The 17,803-nt window shown below is 39.5% G+C and overlaps 1 protein-coding gene across 1 annotated transcript in view; it reads right to left on the bottom strand.

Moving 5' to 3' along the window:
- Positions 1 to 17,803, bottom strand: part of b4galnt4a (beta-1,4-N-acetyl-galactosaminyl transferase 4a) — a 149,046-nt gene that overhangs the window by 16,124 nt on the left and 115,119 nt on the right. Inside the window, exon 8 of the mRNA XM_004563378.5 lies at positions 5,080 to 5,158. Within this exon, the coding sequence (XP_004563435.2) occupies positions 5,080 to 5,158 (79 nt within the window). The remainder of the gene's footprint in view (positions 1 to 5,079; positions 5,159 to 17,803) is intronic.

Below are 17,803 nucleotides of genomic sequence, written 5' to 3'. Positions count from 1 at the left end.
TAATTTACGAATAAATTCTTTACAAATCCTACCATGTGGATTCATGGATTTTTTTTTCACATTCTGTCTCTCTTTAAACGCTGCACGCTCATACTCTCTCCTGCACTGGATATATTATCCATTGTTGATCTGCACACAGCTGTTGTCACGAACGGCGCACTCGCTTACGTCACTGTCGTGAGACATTCTCGCAAAAAAAAATCGCGGTTTTAGTAACCGTTAACGCGTTACTGCCCATCTCTGGTGATGACAAGATGAAAGTCAACATACAAGACAGGAAGAGAGATACGAAGATTAGCTCTGCTAACAGCTTTAATTCCCACTGAGCTTACCCCATGTAAGTGACTGTCCAGAGGTTTTAGTAACGAGACTGACAGTGAGAATAATAATTGGCTATACAGTTCGATTTTCCCAATCATGAGAAAGATAAACGATTCCCACAGAGGAATGTACATCGTGCAATTTTAATCCTCATAAGGAGCAAGAATCACCCTGCAATCATTTAAGTTGTACTTACATGCATTCATACTGTCTTCTTGAGAATAAGACAAATACCATGGGAGTGTTATGATCCCAAGCAATTAAAGACTGTCAGTGTGGTAAATATTATATTGATGTTCTCAATTTTTCCATAAATTCATATGCACTAAATGATTTCTTGGAGTGAAGATGCCAAAAGCTGAAATGTGTTCTGATTGCAATATGGTGGCTTGCACAATGAGGCAAATAACAATTATTAGAGTACTGAATTTGCTGGAAAAACACAAAACAAGAAATTAATTTGATTTACATCAGTAATCTCAAAATTAATGTCCTATTTAAAAAGAGAAATGTAAATATACACATGGGACAAAAAGGATATAAGAAAAAGCTTTAAAATGTATTTGAAATGGTAAAAAGGAGTGAAAGCTGCAAACCAAACTCAAATAAGAAATTGTAAGAAAAGACACACGCAGCAACAGTTTGCTTGGACTGCAGATTTATATGGCGAAGAGAAGTCATAAGCCAGACATTGAGAGGCCTGCATGTGCTTGTGTGATGGTTGTGCCTCTGAATAAATGCAGAATGTGCAGAGTTTGGGTTGACGGGTGTGTGCAGACATGGGCGTGTGTGTTAACTGGTGGGCACTAAATTCCTGCATTGAAATGCCTCACCCCAGCCTGACCATAAACTTGCCATTGCTAATTAAGGCGTGACTTTCTTCTCTTCCTTTCCCTGCGACTCTTTCTCTCAATCATAGCATTTAATGACCAAAGCTTTCCTTCATTCTGTCACAGTGCTAGCAATAGATGTTTTCCATTAGGCGAGTGGAAAGGTTCTGTGTTTTACTGACAAAGATCCAGATGGTAATTAGGAAAGTTAATGAAACTGCTGCTCACTAAATCATCTGTCATATCGCATGTTCCATTTAAAAAATCCATCACTTTAAAAAACATTTATCTGAAGGAAAACACAGAGGCAGGTACGCACAGATTGCACAGGAAATAGTCACTTGAAATGTGGGTTGGTAATGTGTCTACTTACTCTAACAAGTTAACAGTCTCTTGAGATATTGTCCTGCTCTTCCTAAACACAAAGTTGTTTCCACCCCCTTGAGGAACGAATAGTGAATTCTGAACCTGTCTCTTCCTGTCTCTAATGCTGTTTATGTTCCACCTCCCTGCAGCTATTTTCCCTAAATCGTACCCACAATGAAATGGAAGGATGCCAACACAGGCAAAACAAGGATTTTCTCTCTTATTTTCTAACCAAAATAGAACGTTCAGATTGTGCTTGTGTATTATTCACTATTTACTCCACCTCATTTCTTCAGAGGAATCGCTACTAGAGAAATAAATTCCCCAGAGGAACGAGTCCACCTTTGGCCATACAATCGCCGCTTCCCACAGAACATAGGAGAAAGAGCTGTGAATCCACGCTATCTGTTGTTTAACAAATGAGCGCCTGGGTTCCAGTGGATTTATGTGAGTCCTGGGCTTATGCTGTTCTAGGATGGTCACGGTAAATCTGCTATTTTTGTCAAGGTGTGAAATGTATTCCACAGTTAAATCACACACAGGGGCCTTCTTAAGACAGTGTACCAGACACACCACACATACACACAACTACACATACATTCCTCCACACAATCTTGAGCTCCTGCATAACTTTTATGTGCTTCATTAAATTGTTTCTACTAGTAGAAACCCACATTGACAGCCTCATGGGTAGTTGGCTAACAGGCAGAAAAAGAAAGAACAAGAAATGGAAAGAGAGAGATGGATTTCCATGTGGCCTTGATTCATTAGTAGATACAGTCACATTACCTGTATGTGGATGACTGGCAAAGTCTGTTAAGAAAGAATACCATAAGGCAGCGGTCCCCAACCTTTTTTCGGTCCGGTTTATGCCCGACAATATTTTCACGGACCGGCCTTTAAGGTGTCGCAGATAAATACAACAAAATAAAACTAGTACCGGTACCAAAAAAAAGAAGATTTATTATATATAACACATGTGAAAAGACCCAGGAAAACCGAGTTAACGATAAAAACGATAACAAAATAACGCTGAAAACCTTAAACATTTCACACCTGAGCCTCAACTCTCGCGGCCCGGTACCAAACGACTCACGGACCGGTACCGGTCCGAGGCCCGGGGGTTGGGGACCGCTGCCATAAAGTATAGAAATACTTCAGATAAGGGCTTTCAGCACATACCGTTTATACATTCTTCTTACTTTTTCTTCATATTTCAGGTCAAATTTATTTCTCCTCATCTTTCATTTTACTTTCATTTTACATCATCTACATCTACCGTCTAATGCCTAATTCTATTACCATTTTGTTCCCCTTCTTCCACTTTGCAGTAGGCTGATCTCCAAGTAATGGTCAATACCATTACTTAATCTCCTCTAATACATGAAATCAAGAAAGAAATAACCTTGTCTCTGTTGTCCTTTGTATGCTGCTAGAGGTAACCACAACTAGACATAGCCACAGCATTCTGCAGATTAGCTTTAAATCATATACTATACATGTTTTGAAGATGGTGTAATTAACATTTCATATAAAACAAAAAAAAAAATTATGTGTAATGCCCTAGAGAACACTGTGAGAAACTAATAGGATTTTCTTTATAGCTCCTTGCAAATAGCTATGATATAGTTGCTTGGATAGGGTATTCTCTTTTTACTCTTGTACTAGAGTCTGCCTGCTGCTGGAGTTACCTCAACCTTTTGATCTACGCCAGGTATGAGGATAACATATTGTTGATTCCTGCAGTCGCTGGGCGGCAATGACAGTCATCCCTCTAGGGATTATTTGGTGCACTGCGAGGGTTGGCTAACTGTTGCAGGCATAAATGAAGGTCCATTAAAGTGTTTAACAGTCCACTTTTTTTCCTTTCCCACTTTCTTTAAAGCAGTGGATTAGTGCGGTATATTTACAGTTCACAGAAGTTTGGCCAAAGGAGAAAAAAAACCCGACTGTGAAAATCAAATTAAAGCCAAGTGGAGAAACAGTTCTGCATCAGGCTATACCCCATTTAAGTTAGAACCCCTGGCAGCAACGGCACGGCGGCCTGCTTGCCACCATTGTCTGACACAAAATGACAGCACAGTGAGGAGATGCAACTCATGCTATCTAAACAACACCCCTGCCTGATTCCTGGAAATAGCAATTAATTACTCAGCTAATTTAAAGCAGCACCATGCTTGTCCTTAACAGCGGAATAATAGGACTAAACACATTAGAAGAATGAACAAGCTTAAAATATCTCCACAATGCATACATAACACTATACATTGATGGATCCCTTTGCAGAGGCACATATTTCTTCAATTTACGAGTAGCAGTCAGTAGCCCAGTAAAAAGGACAACACTGTATTTCTGCAGATTTAACTGAAATATTCTCCACTATTCTCACTGTCAACTCAGTGGCAGCATATTCATAACACACTCACATCAATGACCCAAAACATCCCACAGAACCTGTATAGTACTGTGACCTGCCAATAATGGATAACTTAACTGCTTGTGTGAAATATTGCCAGTAGACTGAAAAAAGGAGAGATCAGAGTACAATACTGTACTTTATGAGCACCATTCGGTAACATTGGTGTACTAGTGTTTGCCATTGCTAGCAAATGTGGTAATGATTAGCAAAATGGGAAGTGATTACCTTTTTTCTTTAAATAGAAACTAAAAATATGACAGGACAGTAAAGTATACAATCATGCAGAAAGTAACAAAATTGATTTAGTAGAGGAAAGCAACCAGAGGCTACAGAAAGAGAAAGAAGCGCAAAAAAATAAAACAAATTGTTAACCTTGAGGGTAAAAAAAACCCAACTTCTATTTAAGAAGAGTTCAACTCCAAGAGTACAGCTGCTGTTCTTCCTCTTATAATGGTCACCATGATGAAGATAACCTGAGGCTTATTAAAAGATTCATTCCATACGCACACAGCAGTGATCTCTTTTTATCATCCGCCTTCCTACTCAAAGTACAAGCTCACACGAGGCGTATGGGCTCTCGTTTGAAACTTCATCTCGAAATTAAGCCTCACTCATCTCTTTGCTTCGCCTGAGGTGCAAAAAAACCAGTGAGTGAGAAATGGTGCAGAGCAGAATCAAAGTGAAAGAAGCACAGAGCAAAGATGCAAAGAAAGGAAAAGCTGAAGAGTGATGACAGATGGAGGACTGGAAAGAGAACAGTTAGAGAGATTTTATGTGAGTGAAGGCTTTATGCCTTTTAGGAAAAGCCAGTGCACCAACAAGCTGGGCATGTATTGGATAAAGTTGTAGTTAAAGTGGACAGATGAATACACTGAAAGACTAAGAAATGCAAAGTAATACACAGTAAAGGAGGTGAAGGTTAGCTTTCGGCTTCAAACATTTCCTTTCATTCTTTATCTATTCAGTCACTACTCTGACACTGTTAAACACAGGGTACAAGTTAAAACTAAATGGAAATGTTCCTGTCAAAGGGCAAGGTTTTCACCAGACAACTGAAGCAATTTTCATACACATTTGTGTATTTGTGAGGAAAAAGATGTACTCAGAGAGGCAAAACCACAGAAGCGGGGTAGGTACACTTACCCCAACCTCTACGTGATCCGAGCCCTTGTCATCCTGCTTGTGGAGAATCTCAAAGTAGTATCGTCTGGATGAGATCAGACTAGAGGGGAAACAAGGAAAGAGCAATTATTATTATTAGATATTGAACATTACTTATATATATATATATATATATATATATATATATATAGGGTCAATCTATCTAAAATATGCTGTCCTACAGGCAAGAAGGCAAAAAAAATGGCAGTAAGCCACAATCTAAAAATCCTCATTTCCTGAATTAATCACGATCGATGCTGTGCAGTAATTAATATTTTGCTCTTATGCAGGCTCCAGTATTTCTCTGAAACTCCTGGCTAGGCTAAGTAGAGGACTGATTTAAAGTTTTACTGGGTATATTTTTTCTTACAATGTGATAATGCAATATTTCAGTTTTAAAAACACTTCATGGATAACAGGCCTCCAACTGTTACTGCGTGGGAGACACCAAAACACTGCTGAACACATCATTACCCCTCAAAACACACATGCACATTAGTGTCATCATGCATATGTATCTATGCGTGGACTGTGATAAGTATTTCCTCCTATGATTTCTGGTGTTATCTGCAGTCATCTCCACCATTTTTGTGTCGTGTGATTTGCTCAGATCTTTCTTTGTTTCTGTTTCCTGTCACTATTTTCTTTGATGTTTTCCCTTCCTTTTCTTCTGTCTCCCGTTTGTCTCCTAACACAAATACAAACTGATTTTCTTTGATGAAGTCTTTGTTTTGAATTGAAAATAGCCTGACAAAAGCAGGACGGATGTGATTTTAAAAGATATAAGGGAAAAGCAAAAGGAAATAATTTTGTTATATGTGATTCTTGACACTATACCCAAGAGGAATCATGATAAGGATGCACAGATACTTCCGAGGAGGTAAGACAGGTTCTTAGAAGCCAGCTGAATGGCTGGAATAAGATCCAAGCCATCAATATATATGACCCACTGATCAGCAGATACACAACTGGAATACAAAAATAATAATAATAATAAAATGGTCACAGGAGGAGACAGATGCCACTGACATCAAGACACGAATACTCCTCACAACGCACTGAGATCTCCACCTGAAGTCCAACACCCTGAGGCTCTATGAACAATGGAAAGAGGGAGAGCGAGCATTAGTGAGTGTCAGAGCCACTATTCAGGATGAAATATGGATGCATCCATAAATACATCACGAAGATAGTCCCCTGAGATGAGCTGCTCCAAGAGTGTCTCAAGCAGCTGAAGACATAACAGGAACAGGAAGAGGAATGGCTTTGTGGAAAACCAAACTGCATGGGGTGTACCAATGACAGACAGAGGAAGTGACTGACATAAAGAAATCCTACCACTCGCTAGAGAAAGCCTGCCTAATGGACAGCACAGAGTATTTGATCATGCGAGTAGAAGAACAAACTAAGGATCAGATCCATGGAGGCTTCAGTAGCCATAGCAGACAGAACCAAGGTTGCAGATTGTGCAAAGGTACCCCGGAGATTATCCAACACATTGTAGCAGGGTGTAAGATGCAAGCTGGGACAGTGTACAGGAATATTTGTGGCTCATATGAACTAAAAGTCCTAAAGCGTCCATGGGAGACACTGACAGAAGTGGTTGAGAAGAACAGGGTTAAGATCTTATGGACATGCTGCTCAACCAATCAGACATAGGACCAGAGGCCTATACTTGTGATAGATCTCTGGAGACTAAATCTCCAAAAAGTTGATTCTGTTCATCTGGACGTAGCGTTTTGTGGGAGAAACGTTTCGTCACTCATCCATGTGACTTCTTCAGTCTCAGCTGACTGCAGGTTTCCCCAGTCTTATAAACAGTACATTTGCATAATGACTGAAACCAGCCCACTGAAGGAAAAATGGGCTGGGAGGTCAGTTCCTTAATCTTAATTATGCAAATTCTCATGACCATTGATCAACAACCACTGACCAAAACCCTGCAGACTAAAGTGATCCCAGTGGTAACAGCAGCATTAGGAGCTGTGACCACCCCCAAACTGGAAGACTGGCTCCAGCACAACATCAGAAGGCAAGAATTTGATGCACAGTATCCAAAGTCTCATCAGTGTATCAGTTTGTCCAGGTATCTGGACAAGAATTTATACACATATGTTTAATTTTGATCTAAACGTTGCCCTACTGTAGAGCTATAATTGAAACAACATGTCTTGGTTGAATTTAGGTGGAATTGAGCATATATTTTACAATTTAAAACACCCCTTAACAGTTAGACTGTGTGTGTGTGTGTGTTTTCATTTCTGATGTTGTTGACCGAGTTGAAAGAAAAGGACAAAAGCTGAAGGAGGATGGTCACGTGTCCCCCCCCCTCCCCATGCATAAACGCCGCTGCATCATCCGGCTGCCCAGCTTTCTGTAACCAATAAATCATTGCAGGTGCACGGGAGCAGTGACAGTGTGCTAAGGTCACTCTCTCATGAATAGGGAATATCTCTCTGTGCTGCTGCTAAAATGGCACTCAGAAAAGTAAGTGCCACTTTCAGCTTTTGGAACCCTGCTTGCCCTCTCCCAAACGATTCAAACATCACTCCATTCATAACCCCGTGATTTACGCTGAGCTGTGATTAAAATCCAAAGACAAATCTTATATTTAACTCACCGCTGTTAAAACACAGTGAAAAGACCCATCATGGTTAATGTTAGATATGCAGCAGGATTGAGTAATTGAGACTTGAGAAGAGACCAGTAGGCAATAAACAGTGAAGGATATCACATGAAACTATTACAATCAGACACCAGTTTTAAAAAGGGGAATTTATTAGAGAAACTAATCTCCCTGTCCTAATTCTACCAAATATCATTTTTGGTTAACACATGCCATCTTTTATTTTCTCCTGACCAACCTGGCTTACTAATCAATTTTTTGGACTTTTAGCATATCCACTTCACATCTGTGCCCAAACAACTTGAGATCATTTTAGAGAATATGATCCTATTTCCTGAACCTTCATTAGATTGTCTACTTAAGCCTATAATCTGACTCGATCTGGGGGATAATTTAATATGAGAGCAGAGAGGATGCAGCCTGCCGCCACAATATTTCTGTATTACATTGATTAAAGATATGAAGGACAATCACATTAAAATAAAAGCTGAATACAACATACTACTGCCTGTCAACGTTTGACATCTCTTTCCTTTAGCTCCACTCTTACAGATGCAAGCCTATTCACGGCACACTTGTCCGGCACAGGTTTGCTTCCCTTACTAGTTAAAAGAAGCTAGAAAAACCAAACACACAGAGAGACAGCAGATAAAACTATAACTGAAACAAAGGCAAAGTAAGACAAAGAAAAAAAAAACGTATCACACAGAGAAGCAAATAATGGAAAAATATGAAGAGAGCAGAACATTAAGTTTTATTCACGTACTTTTCTGTCCCTTGTTTATCTATTCCCTTTATAACTTCACAGTCATTTTGTAGGCCATTTCACATTTGATTTGTGTAATTTTGTTCCACTGTTCGTATATTTGTTTACCCATGAGAGAATAACTGTTGGCAGCTTTCGGCTTATAGCTATTTCCTGTTTTAAACTTTACATAAATTTGTATCTTTGCCTTGTTTCTGTTTTCAGTCTGGTGTGAAAAATATGAAGATTTTTTTTTGGGGGGGATAAAGAACCGGAAAAAGATTTGAATCAAGAATAAGTTTTCAAAAATGAATATGACAAATTATGATGAAGAGAATTTGAGATACTTCAAAGTGTTTTATAAAACTGAAAGAACGCAACAAAAGATGGAGAATGAGAAAGGCAAACAAAAGAGCATAGAGGAACAGTGTAGGAGGACTGGTCACACCAATCGTGATGGATGATGAGGCAGGCTCCGGACGAAAGAGATGAAGTGACAAAGACACAGACGGAAAGAAAGATGAAGGAGAAGCGATAAATAGCAAATGAACTGAAAGAAAAAAAACCACAGGGAATTATAAATGATTTTTTGAAGGAAAAAATACATTACAGTGAATACCACTGATCACTGATCGCATCCTGCCAGAAAAGAAAAGGGGAAAAACATTAAAGAACAAGTGAAGGGCAAATGAGAGATTTAAGAGGAAAGAATAACTATTAGTGTGTGACTCAGAGGATGAGTAGAGGACACAAAACAGCAGTCTAATTGCCTGACTAATTGGGGTCTTTGTTTCCAGTTTCCCTTCATTGGGCTGAATGGATAGCGAGACAAAGAAACTTGACTTGGCTGGATAACAGAAGAACAGACTGTTGAAGATAAATACAGAGAATATCTTGAGTGCCTGCCGGGTATCTGCTACCTTTAAAGTATAAAATATTTATTTGCCATGAAATGTATAGAAAATCCTCTCACAGAATCGTACAGAAAAGTGTTGGACCAAAGAAATACTCTCACACCAGCAGACTGACAAACACACACACTCAGAATTACTGATCTGGTTTGCAGTGAGCAGAAGTGAAGTGAAATAAAGGCAGTATACTGTCCTCCCCTGGTTAATACCCGTCCTTCTTCTCCTATTGTGAAATCATGACACACTCTCCAATCTGCCAATGGCCACGGCAATTTCCTGATTCTACTTTTTCAATATCTCTTCTCTTTTTCAAACTCAATTTCTCATTACGCTATCTGACTGTCACCCTGTCCCCATCTCTCTCCCTTGCCCGATTCCTCCCTCTCTAATACCCACAGGTGGCCTTTAAAAAAAAAGACCCTTCTCGGTGAGTACACTTCTTTAAACTACATTAATGATACCAGTGTTTAGAGCTGCCCCAAGGAGGCCCACAAACTTCACTTTTCTCTCCTTGCGCTCTCCCCTCTTCATTCCATTTCTCATACATTCCTCTAATCCATCAGAGAGCTATCGCGCTGCTCTTCCCTGCAGCCTCAATAAATCCTCTTTCTTCCATCCCCTCCCTTCGCTCTGCCCCTCTCCGTTCTCCTTCATCCCCATCCTCTTTCCCCATCTCTCGCTCCCTCTCTTTTTCGTGTCCGTCACTTCTTTCTGGCTCTTCTCACAGAGTCTCCTTTTCCTTTATCTACCACATCCAATTCCCCCATATGTAATTATCTAATACAACATTATAGCATTACTTTCTCCAGTGCCTTCCTCCCCCCCGTCCATGTGAAGAAAAAAAAAATAACTACACTTGGTGGGAGTATTTGTGCTGCGCTAAAGCAGATGCTTTTTTGATCACAATGAAGTGCAACTATAATTATTACACTGCATCAAGGTAAATCTATAGAACATGTACAAGTGACTGAAAATTTATCTGCAGCTAAAAGATATACACGGATAATTCGTGTGATATTTTATGCCGTTTTTTTGTAAAGTCACAGTACCCACTATTTTAGTGCCATAAACACTCATTAATGCACCAAACATGCTTTAATCCACACATTAAAAAAAAAACTACTTTAAAAAAATCTACCATTTGTTGAGCAGTGCAGCAGCCTGGCTGTTTCAGAGATGCTCTGATCCTGGCCACACTGACTTGGATCTCATCAAAACCGTTGAGGTCTTTAAACTGACACACATTGCCTGAACCCAAATGAGTGTTCTCTTTATGTCTAATAAATGCCAGATATTTCTCATCTGTTTTAATATTCATGAACGACTTTCACAGAGTTTCACATACTCAGAAAAAGAGTACAAGAAGATCAAACACTGATTCCTGCCTCACCTTGGCACACCTGGCCAACTGTTAACCTGTTAAAAGTGTCAAGTTTTCAGTTTCCAGTGTAGAAACCATCTGACAAGCACTCTATATAGAGCTGACACCTTTAAGCACAGTTGGATTCAGTTTATTAACAGGATTTCATAGCAAAACAAAAAATATATATATTTAAAAAAACTAATGTGCTAATGATGTGTCAGAATTCTTTTCTAAATACTGATCTCTTCTTATCACATGCTGAAAGATCCTGGATATTCCAGTCAATTTCCAAACAGCTTACATGTCACTTTGCTGGCTGCTCAGTATGTAAAGTTAGACTAACCTCACCCTTCATCAACATGACTGTCGGTCGCACTCCTGCATTACTGCCAATCAGATGTTAGTTTCTGCAGTTTTACACAGCTCAAAGTACATCAACACCCGAAATTCATTCTGATCAAACCTAAGCCACTGCACACTTGAACAGAAAGAAACTCTCGAGCAGAGATTTGCATCTCAGCAGGCTCCCGTCACTCATAGAAACAGATGGTGGAGTAAAGGCCCGAGGGAGGAAAGCAGGACAGAGAAGTCACGGCAGATTGCTGGCAAACAGCTTCATTCTAGTTCAACTGTTACAGGGTATCAGCCAATTACTATCAGCAGAAAGAGGTTAGAAGGTCCTCACACGCAACCAGGGCCATATGTGCACACAAGGAAACAGAGGTCACTTACATACAAAAAAAATAAAATAAAAATACTAAGAGATCCCAACTGGAATCAACATAGAGTGTCTTAACGAGGCAGCAATTTTGGAGTGATATAGCAGCAATTTATAGTTTTGATTGCTGTCGTACTTCCTAATATGAAATTGAAATTGAACAAAGGTTCAATTTGGCTGAAATCTGGTGACCATGAAGGTCAGAGCATATCATTCAAATCTTTTTTATACTTATCAAACCATTCAGGAACTCTGCTTCAGCCATCCTGGATAATACCACTCCCATCAGGTTAAAAATGCTTCACAGGAAAATGGTAATCACTCATAACATTCTTTTATTGATTTTCAGTAATACGTCCCTCGATGGGCAAAAATGGATCAAAACCACGCCAGAAAAAAGTCTTTCAGAGCATATCATGAAAGCCAGAAGATGCAATGCTCAGCTCGTGTGCGCGCTAAATCTGTATTCCTATGATGTCATGTGCAAAAATCTCTACACTTTCCTCTCTCAAAGTACTAAAATCTCTTCACCAGCTAATAGCCAACAGTGCTTAAATGATTCAATTATAGATACTGAGAGATCCCATAGAGAAATAACTGGTCATTCTCCACTAGGTTTCACTCAGTGTTGCTGCAAAAGGTGCAGTGGACTCTCTCCTCCCAGTTACTATCAGTCCTTGAGGTTCTTTACCAAGTCATGCATATAAACAAAACAAAACAAAACTATTGAAATAGAAGTAAAAATGCAAAGGAAGAAGAAAAAAGGTGGTAAAGAAGAAGTAAAAACAAAAAATCCATCACATGTCACATGTGTACTCACACAAACTGAAGAACAGATCCATGTGTCTTTGGAAGATTTGAGTGTGAATGGCATTTGGAGCTTATGAATTGAATACTGCTCCTTCTAAATGCCAAATGTGGTATCACAGACAACCTTAGAATCATTTTCGACCTTTGCTTCTCATCACATCACTGCCAAAGTTCAGAAACAACCATTTCTGATTCGAGGCATTACAGACTGAAGGAAACGATTCTCAGCATTCTGCATTCAACAGAAGGTTCGCACTAAAAGTTAAGGAAACAGTCAGTGTGCCAGGGGCTGGTTCTGTGACCCAGCGTTTTCTGTTATTTTTTATTGTTGATTTCTTATGTTAATATTATGTTAAAATCATGTCCTGTTCTTAAGTTAAGGGTAGAGTTGAGTTGTTTTGTATTAGTTATTTCAAAACTTTAAGTTCTATTATTATTATTATTATTTTGTCTTTGTTAAGTTTTAGTCTGGTTTATGTTTTTTCTATGTTCCCCTTGTGTCTCTCTCCTCTGTGTCCCTCTCTCTCTCTTACTCCCTCTGTCTCGTGTCAAGCTTGCGTGTCCCAGTTCATGTCTCTCCATGTTTCCTGTTTTATTTTGAAAGTATTGTGTTTCTCTATTCAGTGTGCTTAGTTATACTCTTCCCCTGTGCATCATTATGTTCGTTTGTGTTAGCTGTGTCTCCCCATGTGTTTCCACTTTCCTCATTACCCTTATGTGTATTTAATCTGTGTGTTTACATTCAGTCTTTGTCAGGTCGTCGGTTTGGTTTCATGTCTAGCCACACCATGTCTCAGAGTTCTTCTTACTGATCACGTTCATGTTCAGTTTATTTCATAGTTCCATAGTCGCATGTAGCTGTTTATGTCACGGACCCAGTTCCAGGGATTCGGGGTCCGTGAGCAGTCTGGACTACTATTGTAGTTATTATCATTATTATTGTGGTTATTGTTATTATGGTTGTGTCTGCTGTCCTGTTTTCCGTGTTGGTGTACTGTCAGGTGTTTATGGGTGTGTGCATGTGTGTGAGGGTGCGGTCGTGGCAGGCACTTCTAGGCCTGGTGGGTGTGGCCATGCCAGCTGACCGGTCCCACCCAGGAATCCACACACACCTGGCGCCGATCAAGCCTCGTCAGAGGAGCTTCAAAACAGTGTGGCTGAGAGCTCCTCGACGCTGGATCGTTGAGTGACTTCCCGTCAGTCTTAGTTTATCGTGCAAGGTTAGTGCAAGTCTGCCGTTAGGTTTTGTACTCACGACTGCCTTTTGTATGCGTGTTTCCTCAGGAGGAATTGTGGCGACCAGGAGGCAGCACACGGACAGTACACAGGGAACGGAGACAGAGCACGGAGCACGGGATAAAGGAGAAGACACGGAACGGGAGTTGGGATCGCACGGGGAATTTATTGTTGTTTGGATTGTCACCACTGTAAATAAACGCACTGCCTTCAGCGCCAAGTCCTGCATTTTGGGTCCTCATTTCTCACATGCCCACGGTCTGCCAGCCAGACCGTGACAGTTTAGTTCCACGTCCTTGTCTCTCATCCCAGTTTTCATAGTTTATTAGTTATTACCCAGTTTAGGTTTTCAGCGTTTTCAGCCAAATAAACGGCTCGCCTTTTGTTTAAACCATACTTTGTTTCTCCAGTGTCTGCATTTGGGTCCACTTTCTCACTCCCACACAGACTGTGACACAGTGTTTGATTAAATTTTTGCAATGGAACTTTTACTTTAACTGAAAAATTTCAAACTGAAAAAATGTAAATACTTTAACAAATTAAATAAAAATACAAATCACAAAAACTAAATGCACCAAAAATTAAGTGAAACTTTTTTTTCACATCAAAACCACATATAATAAATATACACATAACCTTTTTCAGTTCTTTTCAGCGTACAACTACCTCTTCAAACTGTTGTATTTGTATTACAATACCTGTTCTGAACTTCTTAAATTTTGTCCCTGAAACTAATAAAAACTGAACTTTTTCAAAGAAATACCGTGAAATACCCCAAATATGCAAATCTACTCTGGAAACTAATAAACTAACTGAAAAGAAAAATTCTAATTCAATGAAAAAAAAAAAATCAAAGCAATAATAACTTGTGGTGCTGGCAAGATTTTTTTCAGCAATTAAAATGATATTCCGATTCAGCAATACTGCCACATACAGATTTACAAAAGCAAAGAAATGGATGAGCCAGACTAGCAGCACAATAGCTCCCAATAAAAAGGAACACAATAAGGCACCACGTTTTGGAAATGTGCAAATGCAAATGCAAAAAAAAGTACATGTCTGAAAATAGGATAATAAACTCATGTGACTAAAGGTGGTGAGTTAGGGTGGTGAGTATCTTTTATGATCCATTGGGTTTGGGCAGTGCATCAATGCTTGTGTATCTCCTGGAGGGCAGGAAAATCACCTCTGAAGTGCGTTGCATTCCTCTACGGTGCAGTTTTTGTACAAGATGATACAGCAGCACAGCAGGATGCTTTCAATGGAACTGAGAATGCTGGAGCTCACGCTAAATTTCTCCAGGTGCCAGAGGTTGTACAGGGGTTGTTGAGTCTTCCTCATCATATTATTGGTGTGCATGTGGACCGTTTGGGATCCTCTGTGATGGTCATCTGAGGTTCTGTTAATGTAAACGGGGTCATGCTCTCTCCTTGTCTGCTTGAAATCCATGATCAGCTACTTGGTCTTATTAACACTGAGGGCAAAGTTTTCTTGGTTATCAAGAAACCATTGTGTCAGATGGCTGATCATCCATGGTTATACCCATCATACTACTTCTAATCTTCAACTAATTGCCAATCACGTTCCAATTTGAGAGCCAAAAAATGTTCTAAAATCGAGCAGAGCAGCAGCCCAGCTCGGTCTGAATTCAGGATGGTTCAACTTATAGAATTTTAATAAATGTCAATCACGCCCTGGTGTTGTGTGTGCAGCCTGAGGCTCTGTTAGCTGTTTCAGAGAGACGAGATAGTGTTGACAGGGTTATCCGAGTTCCTTATCTGACTACTTCACTGTCACTCATCAAGCTGTTGTGACAGCACCTAGCAGGCACTGCCAAACTATCAATTCACAGCAGAGGCGGAGACAGATTAAAAAATTATCTCAAATTGACACTGTTATTCGATTAAAAGTCAAAACAACATATTCTGCTGGCATCAGAAAAAAAAAGTTTTTTGTGCTTCTTACTTTGATTTGATGTTTTTAAAGTTTGATTTTAAATGCACAGAAATGTAACAACAAAATATGTTCTATGTTTAGTGTCATTTGATTAAACACAGTAGAGCACTGCTGACTCAGATTCTGGTGTTGAAACTCCCCGAGTGTATACCAAGAGGAGGAAAACACCCTGGATGGATCACCATCACAGGCAGAAAACGAGAGAACCTGCGGAAAATCCACCAAGACTCTGCAAGAACATGCAAACTTGACACAGAAAGAGCCTAAACAGCAGAACCTTCTTTCTGTAAGGCAGAAAATGAATGTGGGGACATATTAAAGAAACTGGAGCTGTCAAATGTTTTCTATTGTTCTTCACAAATAAAAGAGTAGCTGTCAAATGATGATCAAATATTATTTATATTGTGTTCCAAAAAACTAGCATGTCACCAGAAATCTAAAAATTGGTTTTTGTGGTGGTACTATAATTCATTTGATGATATGCTTACACAAATCCTTACTTGGATCTATTTCAATGAGGAACTAAAAAGTGTCTTGAAAGCAAGGAAAGGGCTGAAAGAGAATATCAACACCCTCTATTTTCAAATTTTAATAAGCTTAATCATATTAACCACAAATACACCCACTCACTAATAGCATGAGTCATCACCTCCAGGAGTTGATAGCCAGGTGGTGTAGATGACTGTGGATGACATCTATTAAAACTGCCACCTAGGATGAACTTCCACACTTCATGGCAACAGGAAGGCCAACATGTGAGAAATACATCATTCCAGCTGGTCTTTGAACTGCGTGCACACAGAGAAAGCATTCCTACTTCTTCCCCTTTTACTGCTTTTAATTCAATGTTGCACTGTTATTGTCACTATGACACGAGGTTCAGCAAGAGAGAAAGAGTGGACCACGAAAAACGAGCAACAAACGTGAGCGATCCTTGAAGGGAAAGATGTGGCAGATGAAAGCACGTTATCCAAGATGACTACATGTTTGATTTGATCTGTTTTATGTGTGCCTGTCCATCTATTTAAATATGCTTAACTCTGTGGATGTACGTTTTCTAGTTGCAGTTGCCTCTGATTGCATTGTATGGAGACCTCCAACAGCCAAGTGAAGAGTTTAAAGTGAACCTCTCAACAACAATATGTTTCATTCTCTGACAATATGATTCAGCCCTGCAGCAGCCATTAGTCACTGTTCACTCAACTCTACTACAATCTGCTGTACAGGTCCAATGAACCAAGACATATAAATAACCACAGTCCAGAGTGTGAAAAAAACGAAACAACCTTGCTAACGTAGGAGTGTCTGTGTTTCACTCTGCTCTCCTCTGTTCAATTACATTTCTGACGGCTGCTCTCTGTTTGGCTCCGTTCTGCTCTGTACTGTTTGACTCTTTTAGACTCCATTTTAATATAGCGCTGTCTCATTCCATCTAGTTCTGAGCCCACTATGAATAAAACCAAGAACAGCAGCAGTGTGAGAGCTGTTTTAAATTGCAGTTTTGATTAAGGCTTTGTGCAGAACTTAGCTATGGCAGAATGAAGTCTGTAAATAGGCTCAAATGGCCCTGAACTTATTCTCCAATAACAAATTGTACAAGAAGATCAGGCTGACAAGGGCCTCATGTGTAATGACTTATAATTTTCGCAGTGCCCATCTACGAAATTGAGTGTAATAAAAACCCGGGAACACTGAAATCATTTAGTTTTGTTCGATTATTCCTTGATTTTATCAGGTTTACAGATCTTTGAAATTACCAGGTTATAAAATCTAATGAGCGATAATAACAGCTGCTCACGTCGTCTCTTTTTTTAAATAAAAAATAGACGGAAAGCGATATGTTATTCGCTTCTGCACTGCTAATTTGCTCATTTCAATTCCATCCCATCTAATTTGAAGAATACCTTCTTATGAAGGCATGGCAATTAATCCTTCTGCACAGATTTGCTACGTTTGGGAGGATATCCTGCCACAAACAGATCGAGTGCAATGGTGTGTGAGGGATGCAAGTTGCACGGGGCAGCACAGGGAACATGCGGAAAATGACAAATTAATTTTGTTTTGCTTTGAGGTCCCACAATAAAGCCATTAGCTGCAGAGCAGACTTTCAAATGGTGCAGTATTTAACAAGCACATTCACATTAATGCAGACAGGCCTGTATTTTTTTGCATGCAAAAGTATGAACATGTTCTCTGATGTACACCCACACATGAAATAGCAAAACCGATTTTGTATAATTATATTGAAACTGACTTTCATGTCCTCTTTGACATGGCTCCTCTAAAGCAAGTGAAAGTGAGCAGCTATAAAATCAAAATAGATTTGACTTCAGTTATCAAG

The sequence above is a fragment of the Maylandia zebra genome, linkage group LG7 (assembly GCF_041146795.1).
Source record: "Maylandia zebra isolate NMK-2024a linkage group LG7, Mzebra_GT3a, whole genome shotgun sequence".
In the NCBI taxonomy this organism is placed as follows: Eukaryota; Metazoa; Chordata; class Actinopteri; order Cichliformes; family Cichlidae; genus Maylandia; species Maylandia zebra.
The sequence above is the reverse complement of the archived record's forward strand: the minus strand, read 5'-3'. Positions and strand labels throughout refer to the sequence as shown.